At 41.5% G+C, this 22,132-nt stretch overlaps 3 protein-coding genes across 3 annotated transcripts; 2 read left to right on the top strand and 1 right to left on the bottom strand.

The window, feature by feature from the left end:
• The first annotated feature begins 622 nt into the window (after nt 1-622).
• On the top strand, nt 623-10,205 carry LOC148396392 (fibroblast growth factor 6-like). Its single transcript, XM_088378670.1, has 3 exons — nt 623-1,461; nt 2,004-2,107; nt 5,778-10,205. The coding sequence occupies exons 1-3, from the start codon at nt 1,113-1,115 to the stop codon at nt 5,979-5,981; spliced, it is 657 nt and encodes a 218-aa protein (XP_088234796.1). The 5' UTR covers nt 623-1,112; the 3' UTR covers nt 5,982-10,205.
• A 3,745-nt stretch (nt 10,206-13,950) lies between these two features.
• On the top strand, nt 13,951-18,284 carry LOC148396393 (uncharacterized). The gene is made up of 3 exons (XM_088379936.1): nt 13,951-14,693; nt 14,852-14,946; nt 15,383-18,284. The coding sequence occupies exons 1-3, from the start codon at nt 14,495-14,497 to the stop codon at nt 15,758-15,760; spliced, it is 672 nt and encodes a 223-aa protein (XP_088236062.1). The 5' UTR covers nt 13,951-14,494; the 3' UTR covers nt 15,761-18,284.
• On the bottom strand, nt 16,956-21,961 carry tigara (TP53 induced glycolysis regulatory phosphatase a). Its single transcript, XM_088379935.1, has 6 exons — nt 21,777-21,961; nt 21,084-21,121; nt 20,886-21,007; nt 20,094-20,171; nt 19,908-20,018; nt 16,956-18,101 (listed from the first exon to the last, which is right to left on the bottom strand). Exons 1-6 carry the CDS (start codon nt 21,851-21,853, stop codon nt 17,733-17,735), a joined length of 795 nt encoding a protein of 264 aa, XP_088236061.1. The 5' UTR covers nt 21,854-21,961; the 3' UTR covers nt 16,956-17,732.
• Nucleotides 21,962-22,132: the final 171 nt, after the last annotated feature.

Raw genomic sequence — 22,132 nt, forward strand, 5'->3', positions numbered from 1 at the left:
ACGATAGGCTTTCGTGTCACTGGGAATGGCATGCTGGCTATGTGTGCCATTCCATGTCAGGCCTGTGCTTTGCTCCACGCAGGATCTTACTTCTGTACCATGGGAAACATGCTGGGATCTTAATGTGTTACTTTAGCACTAATGCTACCTATAATTGACATCTGGGTGGCAGGATTCAGTGTTTTTACTGAAATGGAGGATTTCAACCTTAGGTTAGTAGGTGGTGAGAGTGTTGTACTCTATTTTATATTTACAAAATACTGTAAGACACGGTGTGTGCAGAGAGTTATTGGCAGGTAGTGGAAATGTGCATAATTATTCCGCTTGTCACTATATGGCACAGAATAATAGATACTACACTATTTGCAAAGAATAAATACTTGTTGAGCCAAGTGAATTTGGACAATTCCACTCAGCACAATGGTTGGGAATCAATGGTTAAGATGATTTGTTTTCTAAAGTTGTCAGAGGGTGCATAAGAAAAAGTGGCACTGCAGGGAGCCCTGTCGTTGCTCACCAGTGACAAGTGGGACTGTTTTTACACCTTCTTTCTAAATAAGGAAGCGGCCTGACAGACATATGACCACCGACCCAATTTGGGTGCTGTCCCGAGGGCCTGCTCAACTCCCCCCTCGTTCTGGACCAGCAATGACAAATCATTGAAGGCACTTTCCTGCTGCTATCGGGGCCGTCTCCGATCTTGCATTGGGAGTCGGATCCAGGGAGGGACCGGTGATGTGGAGCCCCTGGTTGGTCTGACTGCGGGCTCTGGTTCATTTCTTTGTTTCTTTCTCTTTTATTTTTGGTGCATGGCGGATTATTTCTTGCAACTCTTCTTTTTGGTCGAGGAGCAGGAGAGAGAGCAAGTGTGTGCGTGTAGGGGGGAGAGAGAGAGGCGTGGAGGTAGGAGCTGCAAAACATGGTAATCACCAGCAGCAGCACCAGCACCATCACCTCCAGCGTCTCCTCTCCTCCTCTGCACCGGGGCTTGCGTTTCATGCCCTGCACAGCTCCAGAAATAACCCTCAGCCAGCATGCCGAAGAGAGAAAAACAAGAAGAGCGGTATTTTTAGGCTCATTAATTTGGACCACGTGGTCTGAAGGTAAACCGGATGGCCGGAGCTCACAGGCTCCTCGTCAGTATGTCCTGCGAGGCCGGCACGCCGCACTGGACGCTGACCACGGCGGTTCTCCTGAGCCTCCTGCTGGGCATCGTGTCGGCGTACCCGCTCCCGAGCGGCCGGACGAATGGCACCTTGCTGCTGGAGAAGCGCTGGGAGACGCTCTTCTCTCGCTCCGTGCTCGGGATCTCCGGGGAGAAGCCGGAGCTCAACTGGGAGAGTGACTACCTGCTGGGCATCAAGAGAGTAAGGAGGCTCTACTGCAACGTGGGCATCGGTTTCCACCTCCAGATCCTCCCCGACGGCACGATCAACGGTGTCCACCACGAGAACCAGTACAGTGAGTTCTTCCGTGTCATTTGCATGATCGCGTGTCATCTCAGTTGGGGGCGCAAAGACAATTCGATTAAAATACAAACAGCGCCGAGCGATCGTCCCCGGCCCCCTCTCCTCTCCTCTCCTCCCTTCCCCTCCTCTCCTTTCCTTTCCTCTCCTCTCCCTTGCTCTTCCTCTCTTCTCCTCTTCCTCCCCGAGCATGACATGAATGTGTGGCCGCTTTTAGACACAACTTATTTTTACGCTGCGGGCCAGCTAGGACGGGCCGGTGGCCGTGGAGCCCAGCACGACCACGCAAATGGCGCAATCCAGCCGCACACGCGCGCGCGCACACACACAAAAATAAATAAATAAGTAGATCAATAAATAAATAAATAAATGTGCTTGCGTGTGATCGGATGTTAAGGATGCAGAACAAAGAGTCGCCACTCTGCAAGGTTACACCCCATAGGCGCAGAGAGGGGGCACAATGCATGCTAAATCGTAATCATAATTCTATTCAAAGCCCTCAGCCGTCGTGCTCCCTCAAATTATTTGTGATTTCAGGTCTCATTGAGATCTCCACGGTGGAGAGAGGAGTAGTGAGCCTGTATGGAGTCAAGAGTGACTTGTATGTCGCCATGAACAGACGAGGGAGGTTATATGGGACGGTAGGTATGCACCCCGTTTTATTTACACCGGAACGACGAGTAAACATGGGGCTGATGAGAAATGTGCATGAGCCAGTGGCATTGACACATTGCAAGTATTTGACATCAGGAACTTTTCAATTGAAGTCAAATTTAAGTCGAGACATCCATCTGTACATTGCACCTGCCCCCATATGTCTCCCAACAATCTTATGATGGTGAATCACGAACTCAGCATCAGGTTCAGACCTGTGCATGGAGGGTTAGGGCCTTTATATAAATAGCCTAATTCAAAAGTGCAATCAAATTAGTCATGACACACACAAAACGACAATTTAGACATGCCCATGTTTTAAATTGGGATGAAATTCCAGCAAACATGGGGAGAAAATCAGAGCTTGGATTCAAACCCCAACCTCAGAACTGTGAGGCGGATGTGCTAACCACTAAGATACCACGCTTGCCTTAGAAATGCTGATCATAAATTAAACTATGATCATCTAAAGTACCGGTGGGAACGTACACCATTTACAGTTTTGATCTACTTTTTAGTTCTTCAAGTATTGTAGTTTTGAAGGGCATCCGTCAAAGTGATTGGAGGTTTATTTGTCAGTATTTATTTATTTTAGACAGCTGATGAGCACCTACAAAACCTATTGACAGTAATATTTTATAGGTGTCACACCATCTCTAGGCGCTATATTTATAGTTTTAAAAGTGGGTCCCATAAAGCCACACTTGACGAGTTGGTCGCTAAGACACCTTAAACATTACAACTTAGTCATCCTTTGCATCGCTAGAGCAGAGAAATTGCCTCTTTATGGCTAAATATCTACTAAAAATCCATTAGTAGATTTGTTTTTTAATAATAGAAATAAACTTTGTAGAAAAGTGTTTTGAGTAGATTTCAATTTTCTTCATATTCTCAAACGTGTGACCTTTTTTTACTATCGTTAAAAGTAAAACCGAAACATGAAACACTTAGCTGTAAATCTGTCAGATGAACGGCAAACTTTTGAGATAAAAAAGCTCACTATTAAGAACTAGAAAAACAGTCTAAATGAGCTTTGATAAGTCATGTCGTGAGGTTTTTTTTTTCTTCTGCCAGTGTTTAGTGTTTTTTTCTATTCTTTGCTTTTTAATACCATTTGTTTTTGGCTGCTCCTTTTTTAAGAGTGTCTCCAAAAAGCTAAAAACAAAACAAAAAATCCCGAAACATATGCCCAAAGTGAGGAACGGTATGCTGTGGTCTTATGGTTATTTTTATTTATTTATTTTTTTGTCTCCTGTAATTTAGGCATTTTTCCTGGAATGTTTTGGTTGAATGCAGTTCGGTGGACTTGAGGTTTTCACATCTGCCTCACAGTTCTGAGGTTTGGGGTTGAACTCTGCTCTGACCTTCCTGTGTTGAGTTCTTGCCATGGGTTTTCTCTGGCTTCTTCGCACATTCCAAAAACACCCGTCGTGTCTATTGAAGACTCTAAATTGTCCATACGTGAGGATGAGTAGTATTTTATCTAAATGTGCCCCGCGAGTGAATTAATTGATATTTTATGGTTTTCTCGTTGGGAAGTGTCTGCCTTGTTCAGTTAATAATGAGGACATGGATGAAAGGAATTAAGTTGAACTCTGAATCTTAGTAGTACAATGGTCGCATAACATAGCGAACGCTTCACCATATGTGCTTTTTTTTTTTTGTTTGGACATGCTGAATGGTACTTCACTTGAGTTGAAGAGATTAGTGAGCATGTCAGCAGTAACCTTGATGTCATTGGCGCTGAAATGACAATGACATGTGTTCCCGTTAGTGGCGGCCACTTCGCTTGTGGGCCGACATCCTTGACAGACAGAATGTATCTCCTCTTGAGTGATGAAGTGTAAGCTTGCCACTGTGCTGATGATCTGATAAGAGATTGAATTTAGCCTCATGCATCTTGATGGGGGCATCCGGCTTGCTTGCTGTATATACGCCATGTTGGCTTAGTCAGCACTGCAGAAATTGCACTGTGTTTCCTTCCTTATAATCGTGGCTGATGTTTAGTTGACTACTGAGGGACTTGAAATATTCTTATTTATCTTGAAGTGTCCCTCACCTATTTGATTATGTTCTATTTAAATGTACAGTATTTTGACTTTATGTGTTGAAAGAAAGAAACTTATTTTAGCCAAATTAAAACCAACTCTAACAATATTAACGGCTCGTCATCCTCTGAGAAATAGTTGGTTATTTACTTCCATTGTCCTTGCTTTGAAATTTGATAACTTTTTACATATTTTGGGTTATGCTGGTTTGCTTATATTTGACCAAAACATGAAGTGTGTTTTCATTCATATTTAATAGCAGTTGGAATACAATAGGTCATGCTTAATTTTCCACTTAGGGACGATGTCATTTTGACTGTGAAAAGTTATTTGTTCCTACATGTGCCTAACTGGCTGCTGTCTGTTTCATGGACTATAAGTAAAGAGAAATAAATGGGACTGGACTATTTATTTTCTCTGGGGCTTGAGGAATGCTCCCTCTTTTGACCCAAACTTTAAAACAATCAAACCAAGAAAAATGAAAACACTGGTCAAGTGCTGTGTTTGTAGATGTCTGTATGTAAGTTTACTTAGCGGGGCCGCGTCCTGGTTTATGAAAGATGACATTAGAATTACACCAAAGGGTGTGTGTCAAAACAATTCCATTGTAAAAATAGAAAGGTGAAATTATTTGCGGTTAGCTGCATTTGTTTCTGGATTTGTACCAAAATGTAATTAACACACTAAACAGGTCAATAAATCTTCTCTTGATGCTTTCACCGCAATGCCGTTTGTGTGGCTCAAATTACACAGGAATCAGAGTACTATGGTAACTCGACTTACAAGTGACCCAATTTGTCAGTTTTCTGAGATGTAGTCTTCTAAAAATTAAGCAGCAGTGCCAGATGGTGGAAGTGAACTTCACAACAAGCAGAAGTTTGGTAGCCAGAAAATTATTCTTGAAAAAATCAAGCAAAGTGCTTGCTCCAAGGTGTTTATTGACACGTTCAGTTATTAATTATTCATTGTGTGTTTAACCAAATGTAACTTTGCCTTGCAGAATGTCCGCTTGCAATTGCAAAATGCCATAGAAAGTCTAATGATACCAGCATCAATAGCATGTTACTTGTAACCCTTTAAGCAAGGTATTTGAACACCACCAGTGCTGCAACAAATGTAGACAGACAAGAAAATATAACAATACTCAAGTGTATAATATCTAGCCTCTGCAAAGCAATGGCTAATATTACTCTAACTAGGTTTTAAAAGGTGTATTAGCGTGGAGTGCCATTTATCTCATTAAAACCGAAGTTGCAGCATGTTTTTGTTTTGGGGGGGATCTGACATTTCTATTTATTTTAACGGATCAAGACAATGAGTGTAGTCACAGAACAAATTTAACTCGTATGTCGAGATACCGCTGGATCGTGAATTTATTTCAGTTGTTCAATTCAAAAAGGAAAATGATTTAGATTTGTTAAACAGGGAGTAAAGATGTCATGTATTTATTTTCATTTTGATATGAATTTAAATGACTGCTAACTAAAACCAATTCACCTTGGCAGAAAATGAGATCATTACAATTAACTATGCAACGTATTTTATGAAACTATATGAAAGAGATAGAAATAGCACTTCTGAAAATGTGTCCCACGTGTCCCTTTTGCAGACAGTCTTCCACGACGAGTGCAAGTTCCGAGAGCGGATGCTCCCCAACAACTACAACGCCTACGAGTCGCTGGCGTACAGAGGCTCCTTCGTGGCGCTCAGCAAGCACGGCCGCGTCAAGAGGGGCAACAAGGCCACCACTGCCATGACTGTGACGCATTTCCTACCCCGAATATTACCTCCCCCGAGCAAAGACTGGCAATAACACACTTATTTGCACATGTGGATTCTTTCCCAGGTAATGTCAATGCCCTGTCCATACTGTACATCCTTAAAAAACCTGCAACCGACTGTCACAGAGAGAATATCCAATAGTATTTATTCAGACTTTATATGTATATTTGGGTAGCTTACTTTGTATTAGAAATGATGAAATGCCTTTCTTTGCTGCTTTTATGGATTTCAACCAATTTGTGTTGGGGAGAAAGAGAGAGAGCGAGAGAGGCTTCAATTGGTCTCTTCATTCTACTGTATGGGTGCTTGTTGAAGTCAGTGGAGCGCGTGCCCTGTCGGCTCTTCTTTTTGGATATGATCATTGTATTACCTCAAAGCACCAAAACGTCTGAAAAATATACATGCATGGAACTACTGAGGAAAAAAATGCCTGTGAACATATTTTTGTTGTGCACCATCTCTGTTTGTTGGATATCAGCTCTGACAGGGTAAGTAGAGCACTTGCAAATATGGCGGTGGTTGTTCTTGCTTTGTCATGAGGTAGCGGTGCCTTGAATTCCTATTGTGGCCCCCCTCCTTGCCCCCCCTTCCCTTTGCATGTAAGTAATGCCGGTGCTGAAGTCAGAAATAAGAATGATGGACAAGTCATCACTCCACAAGCCAGACGCTAGCGCTGGTCTTGATCCCCATTCCCGGTGGGGCACAAAATGTTCCCGCTGGGAACAATGTAAAGGAAGTGAATTGTGACTGTGTGCTGCACATGACGCAGCGGAGCCTTTTTGTCCAGCTCTAGGGCATCAGAGGGAGCTTTGACAATCCCACAATTTGGTTATCAGTAGAGCTTGTGGACATGCCATTGTTATCAAGTATAAACGAAATTCATTTGTCCCACTTAGGTTCTACTTTATGTGTTAGGTGAAATTAGGACAAAAAGTGACAAAATGGATCTCTTTTGGTTTGGCACTTAAAGGCCTTTTTGCAGGAAATAGTGTGGATGCTACTGTTGATTAGTCAGTTCACTGTCAATGAGGGTATGCTTTGAGGGACATCAGGATTTTACATTTCAGGTACCCCAGTCCCTCCCATTTAGATTCACATTTGTTTTTATGATTGATGAAAGCTATTTATGCAAAGTGGTCACTGATTATGGAGCGTATTTTACATGAATGCAACCCTTTGAGATACTGTAATGTGGCGATGGACGGGGACAAAGCTCACGGCAACAGTCAGGCTCAGAGTTGGACTTTTAAGGGCCTCTGCTCGTGGCTTCCATTGTTGGTTTAAGGATGCAAGTAATGTGGACAAGCAATTGTGGGCCCCATCCATCCAAGCCACTTGTGTACTAAGACTATAGGTGCTGACATCAGCTTCTCGGGTTACTGACATTTAGTAGTTTTCTTGTTGCAAACTTGTTCTTTGAGCGAGACAACGAGCGAGCTTCTTGTGTTTTCCCATGTGCAATGCGATGAGGATGTCACGATTCATCAAGACTGTTTTCGGTCCTGTCGAAATGCGCTGCAATCAATGTTAGTTTTGGCGTACAGTGGAACCTCTGAAGGACTAAAATTGGTCAGTCAAGCAAGTTATAAAGAAAACATTTCAACGGTCGGAAAAGTACAGATCTCAAACGCCACAAACACGACTGTGAAGGCAGATTAGACTCACATGGCAACACAAAAAAGCTGAAATCTGACAAAAAAGGGGTGTCAAAACTAATCGATTGTTTGACAATTTCATCGACTGACATTTTAAAAACTAAGTAACCGTTTAGAGCCCTTTTTAAATGTATTTTTGCAGACTTTGATCGGAAGGAAGTGGTGGTGCTCATATTCTGTGAAAGTGTGGAGTCTTAAAAACAAGATCCCTATGCAGTATCAATGATGATCTTGTGCTTTGTCAGGACAGGGATTTTCTGTCTGTTTTTGTGGGTTGTGTACTCCCTCCACATTATGTTCTATGTTCTAAAGTAGCACATACATTCAGATTAGTTCCACGGAGTCTACCTCTTTAAAGCTTGCCTATTTTTTGTCATTTCCCTGCATTATACCTCCATATCAATTTTCTTTTCATTTGACATACTGTATTTCAATTATTTACTAACATTACTGGGCTGAACATCTTCCCCTTATTAGATGCCTAGTCCCCAATGTAGTTAGGAAAACAAACACCTGGACTGTTTGTTTCATTCACTTACGGTATTATGCCATCACTTTAATTTTTATATACAGGTGACATTCGCAGACTCACAGATTTTCTTTTCCCCAATATAATATTTTAAAAATATGTAAAAAAATATTTATTATTTATCTATTTATTTTCGCCTGTATTAGCAGGGGTCGACTGTAGTGTCCGAAGTAATTTACTCATCAGTCAAATGAAAATTAGTTTTGAAGCACTACTCAAGCTGGACATTAATTATGTCAGTGCCATTGCATAGTTACAATATACTGGATGAACCGCTATACTTTAATTAGATATTGTTCTGCTACAACTCATGAATCTGTCTGAAAATGAAAAAATACCCTGTAAACAGAAAATTGTTTCATCTGCCATTTTCAAGATGCATTGTGGAATGCATTGATGGTCATTTTCGAAACAGAACAAAATGCAAATCAGAAGGTTAAGTTTTTAGGCAATGGCATGCTCAGTTATTTGTTTCGTAAGCACTTACTACATTCAAGGCCGGTAAAATTATTTCTACATGTGTGTGGCAATTTAGAATGTTAAAATATTTTCTGTACACCTAATTGAGGTATTGAAAAAAATGGAGCTTGACTAGCATTGTGTTCAACTTAAGAGGTTCTACTGTACTACTCAAATGATATGAAATGGTTGTTGTTTTGCAATTTTATGCATGTAGCAAAGTACCACTAAGTCCAGCTTGGTGGAGTATGTTTTTTTTTTTTGTTAATTAACGTCACGGTTTACCTCATACACTCTTAACTGTAACATGCTGTGGGCAGTGCATTAGGGGGCCCCACAGGCTTCCGCTCATGTTTAGTAACTGAGATGAGTGCATGGCACCTGGATGGCAAGTGTGGCCATGCCAGCACATGCTCAAGTTGTTGGCTTTCTGCCAAAGTGACAGTAGAGGCCATATCAATTGACCTTGAGTCAGGAATAACAGGACATGGTGAGGCAAAAGGGTGGATGGGGGTGGGGAGCACAAGAGTGGGATGCACTGTAAGTAGCAAAGAGAATCAAATGTTTCCAGAAAGGTTGGTTGGTTAAACATGCTGAATACTGTGATTATAATACATATTTTGGTTGTATCACCATTACTTATTGTTGTGTATTATTCAATCCATGATGGAGGGTCAGAAAATAATAACATAGTTCCGCCCCCCCGGAATGAATGTGCGGGAGTAACATTAGTGGCAAAACTACTGAAATGAAGATAAATTATTTGATGCAGTGCAATTTTCTAATCCTAGGCAAACAAGACAAATATATACATTTCAAAGCACTTGTTTTTGAAGGCAAGATTTTGTGAAATGCTTTTTTGTTGTTGTTTTGCCATCTCCAGCCTATTATTGGGTGTTGCAGAGGACACTGTTAACACAACGCGAGGTGGTTGGAGTGGCAAACCAGCAATAGCAGGGGAATAGGATTTTATTATTAGTAGTGGTCTTGCATCTCATGCAACAAGGAAGTCTATTGCATGATCCTGTTTTGAGGTAGACTTCTGGTTTGGTTTTGATGTAACTAAGACAAGTATTTATATGGTGGGGGGGGAAAAAAAGACCCCAGTGCCCCCTGTCAATAAACTCCCATTTTTTAAATCCCCTCTCATGCCCAAAGAATTCGGAATGGTCCCTTTTGAATATGCACCCATGTCATCAGTTGCTTTTAAAGTTGTGTTGGTTCACAGGGATCTCAAGCGAGTGGCTCTGTGCTCAGTGTGTGTCTGACTGTGTGTGTGCGTGTGTATGGATTGTGTCCCTGTGTGCCAGCAGCCTTTATGTTTTCCTCTCAGTTTCTTATTCCTGCACTGAGGGGAGAGTGCTTCCTCTTGAGTCCCCCTCCTCTTTTGGAACATATACCTCACCTTCTGCCTTAGTTCCGATTATTAAAATGATTGTAAATTAGTTTGAAACAACAGACTTCTTCAATCATTTGTTTCTGAGAAAAAAAAAAGATGGCGAAAAAAACAAACTATATTACAAATGGGTTTCCTTTTATTTTTGTACGTATGTGCTGTGCACAGCAGTCAACTGTATTCCTGAAATGATAATAAAAGAGATTTTGTAAAAGCTGTTGTGATGTCTTCAAGTTTCCATGTTTGACATTAGTATTGGCTCGTGAGTGAACGATTCGTTCAAAAGAACGAATTTCTTTCAGTGAACGTGAGTGAACGAATCATTTCCGAAAGTGATTCGTTCTTTTTTCAGTTCATATGACTTCAACCAGTAGGTGTCGGTAATGCGCATTGAAGCTAGTGCCACCACGCCGTAAAACAAAACGAAGAAGAAAATGACGCAACTTACCGTTCACGAACGAGTTGTGGATTGTATTTCCTGTTCACCAACTGAACGTATCTGTTTCCTAAGTGAACGAGTCAGTCAGTCAGTGAGTGATTTGCATTTCCAGTTCATCGCGAGAACGGATCAGTGAGGGAACGAATCCGGACTTTCCCGTTCGCGAACTAGTCAATGGGTCAATTGCCTTCCTTCCCGTGCATCAACGTATCAGTCAGTTAACGTGTTGCGTCTCCCTCCTGGCGTGAACTATGTAAGCCAGAATGTTGATTTACGATTTGCCAAGGAAAGAAAGAACCACTCATTGAAACACCACTTCTTTTATGCACGTTTTCTCCAAGCTAACGGCTAACTTTATTGCATGAAGGGATGCGCCGTTATGCAAAAACGGGGAGATTATGCTTCTCTCTGGGTAATCTTTATTTTATAACACTTAAAATAACGTGTATACATATATACACCTAAATATTGTTATCCAATATATCTACTGCAATTTCACATTAGATTGCTGGTTTGAAATTTACTTTTATTATTATTATTATTATTATTATTTTAATAAACATTAAAACCTGTTAAAACTTGTCTGCTGTTTTATTACTTTTTTTTTTTTTTTGGGGGCATGAAGACAAAAATCTGACATTTGGTTAACTACTTCATATGACAATATGTATATGTGTTTTATGTGTATTTGTGTTGGTGTCCCCCAAAATAAAGAGCAAGTAGTCAAATACACATTCTTGACACGTACAAAAAATGCATAAAGTTATTAGGTACACCTGAAAATGGTGGTGTACTTAATGGAGTGTCTGTGTGACGTCACAGATCAACTAGCCAATCAGGAGGTGGGGGTGAGGGCGGGTGTGGCACTTTTCACTTTCAGTTCAGCTTTGGCCATGATTTTTCCCTAATGAAGTGGCCTGTTATTAGGTACACCTGAAAATGGCGGCGTACCTAAAGGAGTGTCCGTGTGATGTCACAGATCAACCAGCCAATCAGAAAGTGGGGGTGAGGGCGGGTGTAGTACTTTTCACTTAAACCAGGGGTTTCGACCTCCAGTCCTTGAGGGGCCGCGTTCCAATATGTTTTCCAAGTTACCCTCGTTAAACACACCTGCGTGAAAAGATTTTGTTCATTTTCACGTTCTGCAGGAGCTAAAACTTTTCACGCAGGTGCGCTTAACGAGGGAATCTTGGAAAACATGTTGGAATGCAGCCCCGAGGACTAGAGATTGATACCTGTGACCTTTGACCATGAAAATTCCCTAATAAAGTTCCCCGTTATTAGGTACACTTGAAAATGGCAGTGTACCTAATGGAGTGTCCGTGTGATGTCACAGATCAACCAGCCAATCAGAAAGTGGGGGTGAGGGCGGGTGTGGCACTTTTCACTTAAACCAGGGGTTTCGACCTCTAGTCCTTGAGGGGCCGCGTTCCAATATGTTTTCCAAGTTACCCTCGTTAAACACACCTGCGTGAAAAGATTTTGTTCATTTTCACGTTCTGCAGGAGCTAAAACTTTTCACGCAGGTGCGCTTAACGAGGGAATCTTGGAAAACATGTTGGAATGCAGCCCCGAGGACTAGAGATTGATACCTGTGACCTTTGACCATGAAAATTCCCTAATAAAGTTCCCCGTTATTAGGTACACTTGAAAATGGCAGTGTACCTAATGGAGTGTCCGTGTGATGTCACAGATCAACCAGCCAATCAGAAAGTGGGGGTGAGGGCGGGTGTGGCACTTTTCACTTAAACCAGGGGTTTCGACCTCTAGTCCTTGAGGGGCCGCGTTCCAATATGTTTTCCAAGTTACCCTCGTTAAACACACCTGCGTGAAAAGATTTTGTTCATTTTCACGTTCTGCAGGAGCTAAAACTTTTCACGCAGGTGCGCTTAACGAGGGAATCTTGGAAAACATGTTGGAATGCAGCCCCGAGGACTAGAGATTGATACCTGTGACCTTTGACCATGAAAATTCCCTAATAAAGTTCCCCGTTATTAGGTACACTTGAAAATGGCAGTGTACCTAATGGAGTGTCCGTGTGATGTCACAGATCAAACAGCCAATCAGAAAGTGGGGGTGAGGGCGGGTGTGGTACTTTTCACTTAAACCAGGGGTGTCAACCTCCAGTCCTTGAGGGGCCGCGTTCCAATATGTTTTCCAAGTTACCCTCGTTAAACACACCTGCGTGAAAAGATTTTGTTTATTTTCACGTTCTGCAGGAGCTAAAACTTTTCACGCAGGTGCACTTAACGAGGGAACCTTGGAAAACATGTTGGAATGCAGCCCCGAGGACTAGAGATTGATACCTGTGACCTTTGACCATGGAAATTCCTTAATAAAGTGGCCTATTATTAGGTACACTTGAAAATGGCGGTGTACCTAATGGAGTGTCCAAGTGACGTCACAGATCAAACAGCCAATCAGAAAGTGGGGGTGAGGGCGGGTGTGGTACTTTTCACTTAAACCAGGGGTGTCAACCTCCAGTCCTTGAGGGGCCGCGTTCCAATATGTTTTCCAAGTTACCCTCGTTAAACACACCTGCGTGAAAAGATTTTGTTTATTTTCACGTTCTGCAGGAGCTAAAACTTTTCACGCAGGTGCACTTAACGAGGGAACCTTGGAAAACATGTTGGAATGCAGCCGCGAGGACTAGAGATTGATACCTGTGACCTTTGACCATGAAAATTCCCTAATAAAGTGGCCTATTATTAGGTACACTTGAAAATGGCGGCGTACCTAATGGAGTGTCCAACTGACGTCACAGATCAAACAGCCAATCAGAAAGTGGGAGTGTGGGCGGGTGTGGCACTTTTCAATCAAACCAGGGGTGTCGAGCTCCAGTCCTCGAGGGGCTGCGTTCCAATATGTTTTCCAAGTTACCCTCGTCAAACACACCTGCGTGAAAAGATTTGGTTCATTTTCCTGGGGTCTTATGTATTTATTAACACATAATTACTTGCAGATGCACACAAAGCGAAGTTCCACTTCTAAAAGCACTTAAGGTTTATGCTCTCACCTGGGATCGAACCGAGGTCTTAACAAGTCAGAGCCCGTGTGACTAACCAGTCAGCTAATTCAACCTGGTACGCCGTGGTCGTCAGCACTGTTTTGTACTTGTGATGTGCATTCCAGTTCTCAAGTGAACCGAATCTTTAGAATCGGGTCGCTCAAAAAATTTGTTCAAAAGAATCATTCACCGCATCGTTCGCCACACTTTCTTATTTATTTATTCTTTTTTTTTTTAATTATTATTTTTTTTTTACCTCGTGTCGTGTACCCATTGAATCTTTTTAGTGAACTGATTCCAAAGATTCACTTAAAAGAACTGGAATGCACATCACTATTTGACATGCTTCTGAGACATCAGTGCGTTAGAGAGAGTGAAGTAAGGGGTTATACCACCAAATATGAAATGTCATTTCGTTTATTATTTAAATAATGCCTGTTCCAATACTTTTGCTCTATTGAAAAGTGTGTAGCTTTGAAAAATAAAGTGTGTTCTCCGGATTCAGGTCTAGATGTAAATACATGAAAGATTTGTCTCATTCATCTTTTGAGCTGAAACAACAAAAACAGAAGTTAACCTTGCTGTTCCAATACTTTTGGAGGGCACTGTAGGTCTGATATACAGTAGCACATATATGCCTGGATGGTTTTACATAACAAAAAGGCCACATTGTTAGTGAGTGACAAATAAAATGAAGACTATGTGGATGATAATGTTGCAATAATGTCGGAAATGTTTTTTTTTTTTTTTGTAATGTACTTGCGATTTACACAGTTTGGCAATGGTAGTTTTCCCAGACAAATAATGTATTTTAGTTTCCAAAGAGGCAGCGGCATTCCATGTTCTGCTGCCAGTTAAAGCTTGCAGGAATTCCACAAAGGCAACCCTAAACCACTGACAAACAACAAGGCTTTGTGTCATTTGGATAAATGACTTTGCCGGTTCATGGACCCTGTGTTTAAATAGGCCCGCTGGACTTTCTCCTCCCTCCAGAGAACTGCTCACACGCTAACCAACGGTGCTCACTCTGCTCTAGTAAGGAGAGCGCACTTTTCCCAAATGACCATGCAAGCGGCTTTCTTCCCATTCCTTTTGATTGCCGCCCATGTGTCCATAGCCGTGGATTGTAAGCTCAGGTCAAAGGACCCGGAGGAGCTACAGCTCAAGCAGAGCTCAGGTACGCCATCCAGGAGGACACATAACTACATTCTTCCAAGTGCCGGATCCATGAGGAAACGTTTTCTTGGCCACTTTCTGGGTGAGTCCAACACCAAACGCCTTGGTGTGCCGTGTCTGGATTTTTAGTCGGCTTGAAATTCTTGAATGCAGCTTCGTGCAGGAGCTTTCTCAACTAAGAATCAAGTCCTGAAAAATCTTTTCTGCAAACTAACCAAGACATGCCTCAAATTCTTGCAGTTGTTCATCCAGTAAAGACACACAAGCGCAACTACGTGTCCATATTTGACCTGAGAAGAAAGCGTTTTGTGTTGGAGGGAGAGCTGTACAGCTTTGTGAGTAACTTTTACTTTGATTGCACTCATAGTCGATTCTGTTTATTGCAGACCCATCCGCAATATTGACCACCTTCTGCATGCTTTACACAGATTCAAATGTATTAAAACGCACCATCATGTTCATGTCTGCTAACCTATAATGTAAAACAACAGAGAGAAATTAGCATACCGTAGATGTCATGGCAATTACTAACAACCTTCAATCAAGTATATTTATTGCTTTGTGGGAACGTCACCTGTTACTGGGGAGCTCTTTTTGTTGCTTCTTAAAAGTCAAAAATTCTCTTTATGAAGGCACGCACGCACCTCTGTATTTGGACTGTGCATCGTAAACGACGATCACGTTAAAACAATGATGAGCAATGAATGATGAACCACCACTATACAGTGGGGAAAGAGTCAAGCACATTGTTGTTCTTTTCTTGCCAAACAGAAACAAAAAAAGTTCATCGGCACAAACCAGCGTGTTGTGACCTCCTCTCAGAATGGATGTCAGCTTCTACTTTCTCACCCCAAGTCATCAGGGCTGTCCTCCATCTCACCAAAGCGCTTACTGGCCCGCTTAGTGAGTAGACAGAGGAGAAGTGAGGAGGTGAACCCTTCTGACCCGTTAAGGTCTGAATCGCAGCCCTCTCATTCCATCAATGACCACAAAGAATTGGATCAACGCCAGCCGGAGCCGGACCAGACGGGAGCTGTGTCAAAAGAGACCATCCCTTCCAGTGACGACGACCCCTTAAAAGTCTTGCATGCAAACGGGCCTGTGAGTCCAGTCAAGACCAACATAGCGGACCGAGCGGAACAAGAGTGACATCATCAACTTGGGCAAATGGAATGAAGGGGTGAACACTGGAAGGGTGAAAACGGTCTGTTTCCGGAAGATGGTCAAAACAGAAAATGATGACGTAAAACCTTTGCTATTTTTCCAGGCAGGTTTTTAACATTGTTGAGAAGTGAGTGAATTGTTGTTTTTTAGAAAATATGTTTAAAAAAAGCCGCCAACGTTATAAACGACAAAGATGCGTCACCCCATGCATCTCAATTTTTCTTCTGTGTCAAAAGAAGTTTAAAGTGAAAGACTACCAAGTGAGAGTTATGTTGACACTGGAATTTGCTTCCGTGACTTAACTTGAAGGTCATTTCCAAAAGACATTTGGGCCACCCATGTTTTAAGTGAGCAAAAGTTTTGGAACGGAGCTTATTCAATTATTCTGTTCTGAGTTAACGAACACCTCTAGATCTAAATACCATGAAATGAAAGCTGGAAGTCCCAACTTTTCATTCATATTCAAAACCCCAAATTTCTTCGATAGACAATAAAAACAAAAGACCTCGCCGTTCCATTAGTTTTGGAGGGGACTATACTTTTATATAACACCCTGTTGTGGCTGGTCCTTCTTTTGAAACATGTGTTTTAGACCTAATCCTTTGATACTCACCGGTCTTTTGAGGTACGATGAAGAATTTTCTGATCCAGGATGGGTCTAATTTTGCCAAGTGTGGTTCTGGACTGATGATCACGCAGTGACAAATGCAGTCAGAGGGATCGTTTGGAAACATTGGATGGTGTCATGAGGCAGGTTGGGTTCAGCACACAGCTGCCCTTGAACCTTTTTTGTCAGTTAAACTTTGACCCTCTGGACGAGATGTGGCAATGTTTGTTGTGCATAAGGGAAAGGTGTCATCTTTGTGAGCAATTGTGCTTATTTATAAATATGTAGATTTTCTAAAAAAAAACGCTTCATGTATATGTAAATTCATCAGAACCAGCTAGTGTGTTTGCTATTCATGTCAGGTGCCGGACACCAAGTCATACAAACTATAAAGGTATTTATTTATTGGACTATGGAAAAAGACATCTTTTTCTTACCAAGTGTTATTATTTATATACTAGTTCATTTGTTCTGTTCATGTGAATGAATAACTAATTTGAAAACAATGAATTCAACAATTTATGTGTTGATTTCTAGTACGAGTTACATGAATAGTAATGGTCAGCCAGGAAATGGTTTCATACATTTAATAATATTCTACATGGACAAAAAGTATTGGGACACATTAGACGGAAAAAAACTAAATGAAAGAAAATAGTAGTTTTCACATTGATAGACCAGTCCAAACTGTCTTAAAGTGAGAGGTATCAAAATTATTATTGAATCTATTGACCAATAAATGTGCCGATGCGTACTTTTCGCCCTGAAGAGCTATTAGAACATTGTGACATTTATAGGGGTAAGAAATTTGTAAACTCTTTTGGGGGGAGCAGAAAGTCCAGTTGAAGCTTGAGATGCTGTGGAAATATCTTATCTACTGCATAAGCTGTTATATGAACCTTTGGCCATTGGAGGGTGCTAACAGACATGTAACAACTGCAATGATGCAAGATGGCGCAGTTGCTGTCACGTCAGTTATGTGGAGTGGCACATGGTGGGGAGGCTCCAAGCAGATTTTAAGGGTGGTCCAGTGCCCCCGTGACCCACCCTCAGCTCCGCCAGTGCTTACTATACAAAGGATACTTTCCTGGACTTTAGAGCACTATCTGTGCCACACTGACAAGACAAAAAAATACAATGAGAAAAAATGGGTAAGAAGTTATCTGCTTTCTGCTTTTTAATGTTGTCAAACCAAAATGTATTTGTAGGAACTGATTTTTATAATGTTGGAATTAGGACTGACACTTTTTATCCTTCATGACTTATTTTCCTCACAATTGCTTTTCTTTTGGAGCGTGGCCTTAACACACAAAACAGTAGTGTTCCCGTGACATTTCTATCACGCCTTAGCTATGTTTTTACATGATCTCCCTTATTGACGAACAAGCATTGAATCTTAGACACTTCAAAAGCATTGTTGTCTTTCGTCAAGGTGAGCACAAAGCGACTCACACCTGCGTTGGGACTCAACGAGAACATGCGTGCTCTGCTATAGCCTTCGGGTAGGGGGCAGTGTAAATCATCCACAAGGTAGCGCATAGTCACAGACAAGTAGCCCCCATGGGAGACCACCAGCACGTGGACAGGAAGATTGTCCGCCTCCTCGCCTTCTACGTGAGGCGCTGAAGAGCGCTCGTCGTTCTCCCCTCTGTTGGGCCACTGTTCTCCCCCGACTTGTTGGATCATTTTGAGCCAAAACTCTTTGACGCGCTGCTTCACCTGAACAACAGTATACATTTGTTGTTATACACACAAACGTGTCTAACATACTGTAAGGTCCAAAAGCAAGATCCAGCATTCACATGCTCTATGTATCCCGCGCTAGCTTGTCACAATTTTGTATAGATGTGTAAGGAGTTAGGCTGATAAAGAAAAGTTATGTTCATGTGAATGAATAAAGAATGGAACTCTTGGAAGTTTGATTTGATTCTTAATCTGTCCCAGTACTCTTGATCCCTCAAAAAATGGAAGGCATACAGACATTTTTAATTCTAACACTGTTCACCTGATTAGATGTAAAGTCTGCAATTATAGCACATTGTTTCAGTTCAAATCCATTGTGGTAGTGTTGCGAGCCAAAAGACGAGAATTGCGTCCCGGTCCCAATATTTATCGTCCTGACTGTATAAACAGGACACAGGTTGAAGTTGTCCACAGCCAAGTGGTCAATCTAGAGTATGACCTTAACCAAGACTGGAAAGGGAAGTAGTGAGAGAGTTGAGGGGATAGCGATACGTGAACTGAACCGTTAAAACCGAGGGATGTGCCAAAGTGCGATTTTTGGCATTCCGTTCCATCCTCTTTACATTGTAACCCCCCCCCCCCCACACACACACCTATGGGCAACCATTAATCCGATGAGGCACACGACAAATTCTGCTTTCTATCGGGCTGATCCAAGTGAAAGTTGCCAGTGCACTGGAATGCTGATGCAACAACCTGCAACGACGGAGCGGCCAGGCACTGACTATGAGCCTCCAATCTATCTTTGGCCACCGTCTTCCTCATCAGCCTCACCATCATGTGCTCGTCCCATGCTGAGATAGGGCTGATTCGATTCCAAAAACTAATAGATGAATAGAGGCGGCACATTTCCGAAATAGAACATCCCAAAAACGCACCACACACACATGCAGACAAACACAAATAGAAGTGGTGCGTTTTTAATCAGAGCCACTCTGGCAGTAAAGAGGATGTACTTTGATCACAAGATGTCATTCAAGCATGTGTATGCAAAGAGGCCCTCTCATTCCCTCTTGCGGTACAGTACAGGACACGGATGCACAACCACGCTCTGTTTGTCCTAGTATGTACTGCCCTCTAGCGGTGTACTTTATGCCCAGCTGTAATTTCATCTGCTGTAATGTGACCAAAACTTTTGGCAGCCTTGCTGTGTTAGATTTCATGTTTGTTATTCACATTAATTCTATATTGGTGTAATGAGCGGCTACAATTACGTACCAAGAAGCTGCAGAAGATGAAGGGTCAAAATTGTATATATTGAAACTGAAGCAATTTAATTTGTTTTAGATTAAACTCAACCAGTAGAACTTTCACAGGTGGTAAGTAGGCAGGAGGCAGACTACTCGGGCTAAAAATATATATAAAAACTAGGGCAAATACAGTTAAAATACAGTAACTAGTAAATGTATTTTTTCTACAATATTTCAGTCTCCAGTCAAATGACAATTATCAATACTTGATACTAAATAGACATTCTCACGTGTAATGTAATGCAATGTATGTTTGTCCACATGTAAAATATTTGACAAAGGAGCCACATATAAAGATTGGCTAGACATCAAACTAATGTGATCAAATATTGTATGAACGTCAGATGTTTGTCTACACTGGGTTTAAAAAAGGAATGTTTATAAACCACCAGACTGAAAGTTATGCTCCAACAGTGTTGATTTCATGAGAATTTTTTGGTGAGGCCATATCCGTCTGTACTGTGTTCTTTGTATAACAGTCTAAGTGTTGTAAGACTTGTTGTTTTTAGAATCTTATATGTAAGAGCCTTACCTGCTCTTGAGTTTCCCCTTGAGGAGGTGTAAAGACAGCTAAAGACTGACCGGCAGCTTTGGCCATATCTCTCAACTCCTGCACTGGCTTACCCTCGGCTATCCCAAAGCTCTGAAAAACCAAAAGGAAGTTATTTATTTGATGATTCAAATGCAGGAAAAACAACTTAACATTGCTTTGACTGACCTTCTCTTTAAGTAGAGGCTCACATACCAGTTGTAGACCAGCGCAACTACTGTTGTGTTTCACAATAGTTTCGGCAGTCTGCAAAGGAAGACAAGCAATTATCCACCCATTTTCAATAACGCTTATCCCATTAAAAAAAAACAAAAAAAATGTGGAATACCATTGAAGTCATAGAATTCAAATCATTAGGCAAATTTTATTTCCTGTAAAGGAAGCGCCATCTTGTGCAATAAGCAACTCAAGGGCACTGCTCACTCTGCAGTCAGAAACTAAAGCGCTAACTCCAGATAATTTTTATTTTTTTGTGATGCACTGAATCCATGATACTCAGTAACAGATGCTCTGTAGAGTATGTCTGCTGAAGCAACAACAAAATCAATAATAACAGAAGAATGGAACTTTCTTCAAAATTGAACATTATATGGTGGTTAACTTTGTCTGCATTTATATGACCGCAATTGTGATCCATTAACCGAGGAGATTCGAACCCTTAACTTTCGAACTATGAGGCAGATGTGGTCACCACTCTGACCAGTAATAATTTTCATTTGATATAATTTTATTTGATACTTTCCTTGAGAAGGAATGAAATGTTAAAATGTGACTTAATAACAGTTTTATAAAAGTGACAGTCTTGACTCAACTTATTCTGTTTCCAATATTTTCCACCATAAGGAACAAATCGACGAAACAGCATTGCATATCAGACTGTTTGACCTTTGTTTCCAGTGAGTTGTTTCTCCATTTTTAAGCAGACTTTTTTCTCTCGCTTTCCTATTGTGAATATCAAACCTGTCGCGCTCGCATCATGTCACTGACAAACAGGTTGGAGAACTTGACATCTTTCAGGTAGCGACCTGCAGATTCGGCCTGCTGCAGCCCCTCCTCTGACAGCGGACAGTCTATGGCCTGGCCTGGATTCAAGACAGACGGAAAACAATGAAACTGATTTGCAACCACATTTTTTTTTTTTTTAAAAGAACACCTTACCTTGTAGCAGGCCATCTTTATTATACTGGGTTTCTCCACTGGTGGAAATAAATGGTTATAATTATTATTTTATCGAACAGATAACACAGGAAAGTCAATAGCTACGATCGTACTGACATATGACATTTCAAGGTTATGAATCAAGGCAAGGTTTCTTGCCCAGAAGCATTGTTACAAATACTCTATCAAGTAAAAACCTGCTGACTTTTAGCGTTGTTTAAACATTTCACAGCCCAAGAAGGCATGCTCAGTCTGCGTTAAACTACTCTTTGTATTTTAATTTGCGTGTCTAAAAGTGGACAGTGCACACGCACGCTGTGCAAGATTGCGCTCCGATTTAGAGCAAACTGGGTTGCACCTCTGCCGTAGCCGTAGGAAGAGCACAGCTGGACAGACAACACACCAAATTATGGTTTCATGCAACGAAACATGGTGTGCATGGTTTTAAAGTGGTTAACATTCGTTCTGTTTATAGCAACGTGCTATCAACTGCTTCCACATCTATTTAGGGCGAAGTGGATCCTGAGATACCGCTTTGCTTGTCACTCTGTCATACTGCAGTTTCCCTGAACAATCAAGTAAATACATTTGTCGTTAATGCTAACACTATGGGTTAGCAATCCTTCCTTTACATGTCAGATTTGCTGGCTCACAGCTACGATGTCAATGCGAGCTGCTGCAGCGGACACTTACTGTCGAACAAATGTCAAGCCAAATGTTAGTGCCGTCATTTCCCGGATAAGGTCAACAGAGCAAAAAGCCCTCCGCATCAATTATCAGCTGCTTTCGACGCCACTTGACTGAGGTTCACAGGCACACAAAAATGTCGACCGCTCGACTTCCCCGGTACGATGAGTGTCAAGCATACTGTTGTTAATATGTGCGCAAGTGTTTTTGCGGAGAGCGTCCATTTTAGCACAGTTACGGTAAAGACAGCGCTTCTGCGTTTAGGTTTCTGAAATTGTGAATGTTCATTCACAAGTGATCCACTGTTACTTTTAGTCGTATCAGTAATAAACAAATAATTAATAAACAAATAATCGTAATAA

The sequence above is a fragment of the Syngnathus floridae genome, chromosome 6 (genome assembly GCF_059516105.1).
Source record: "Syngnathus floridae isolate MCC-2025c chromosome 6, RoL_Sflo_1.0, whole genome shotgun sequence".
Classification (NCBI taxonomy): Eukaryota; Metazoa; Chordata; class Actinopteri; order Syngnathiformes; family Syngnathidae; genus Syngnathus; species Syngnathus floridae.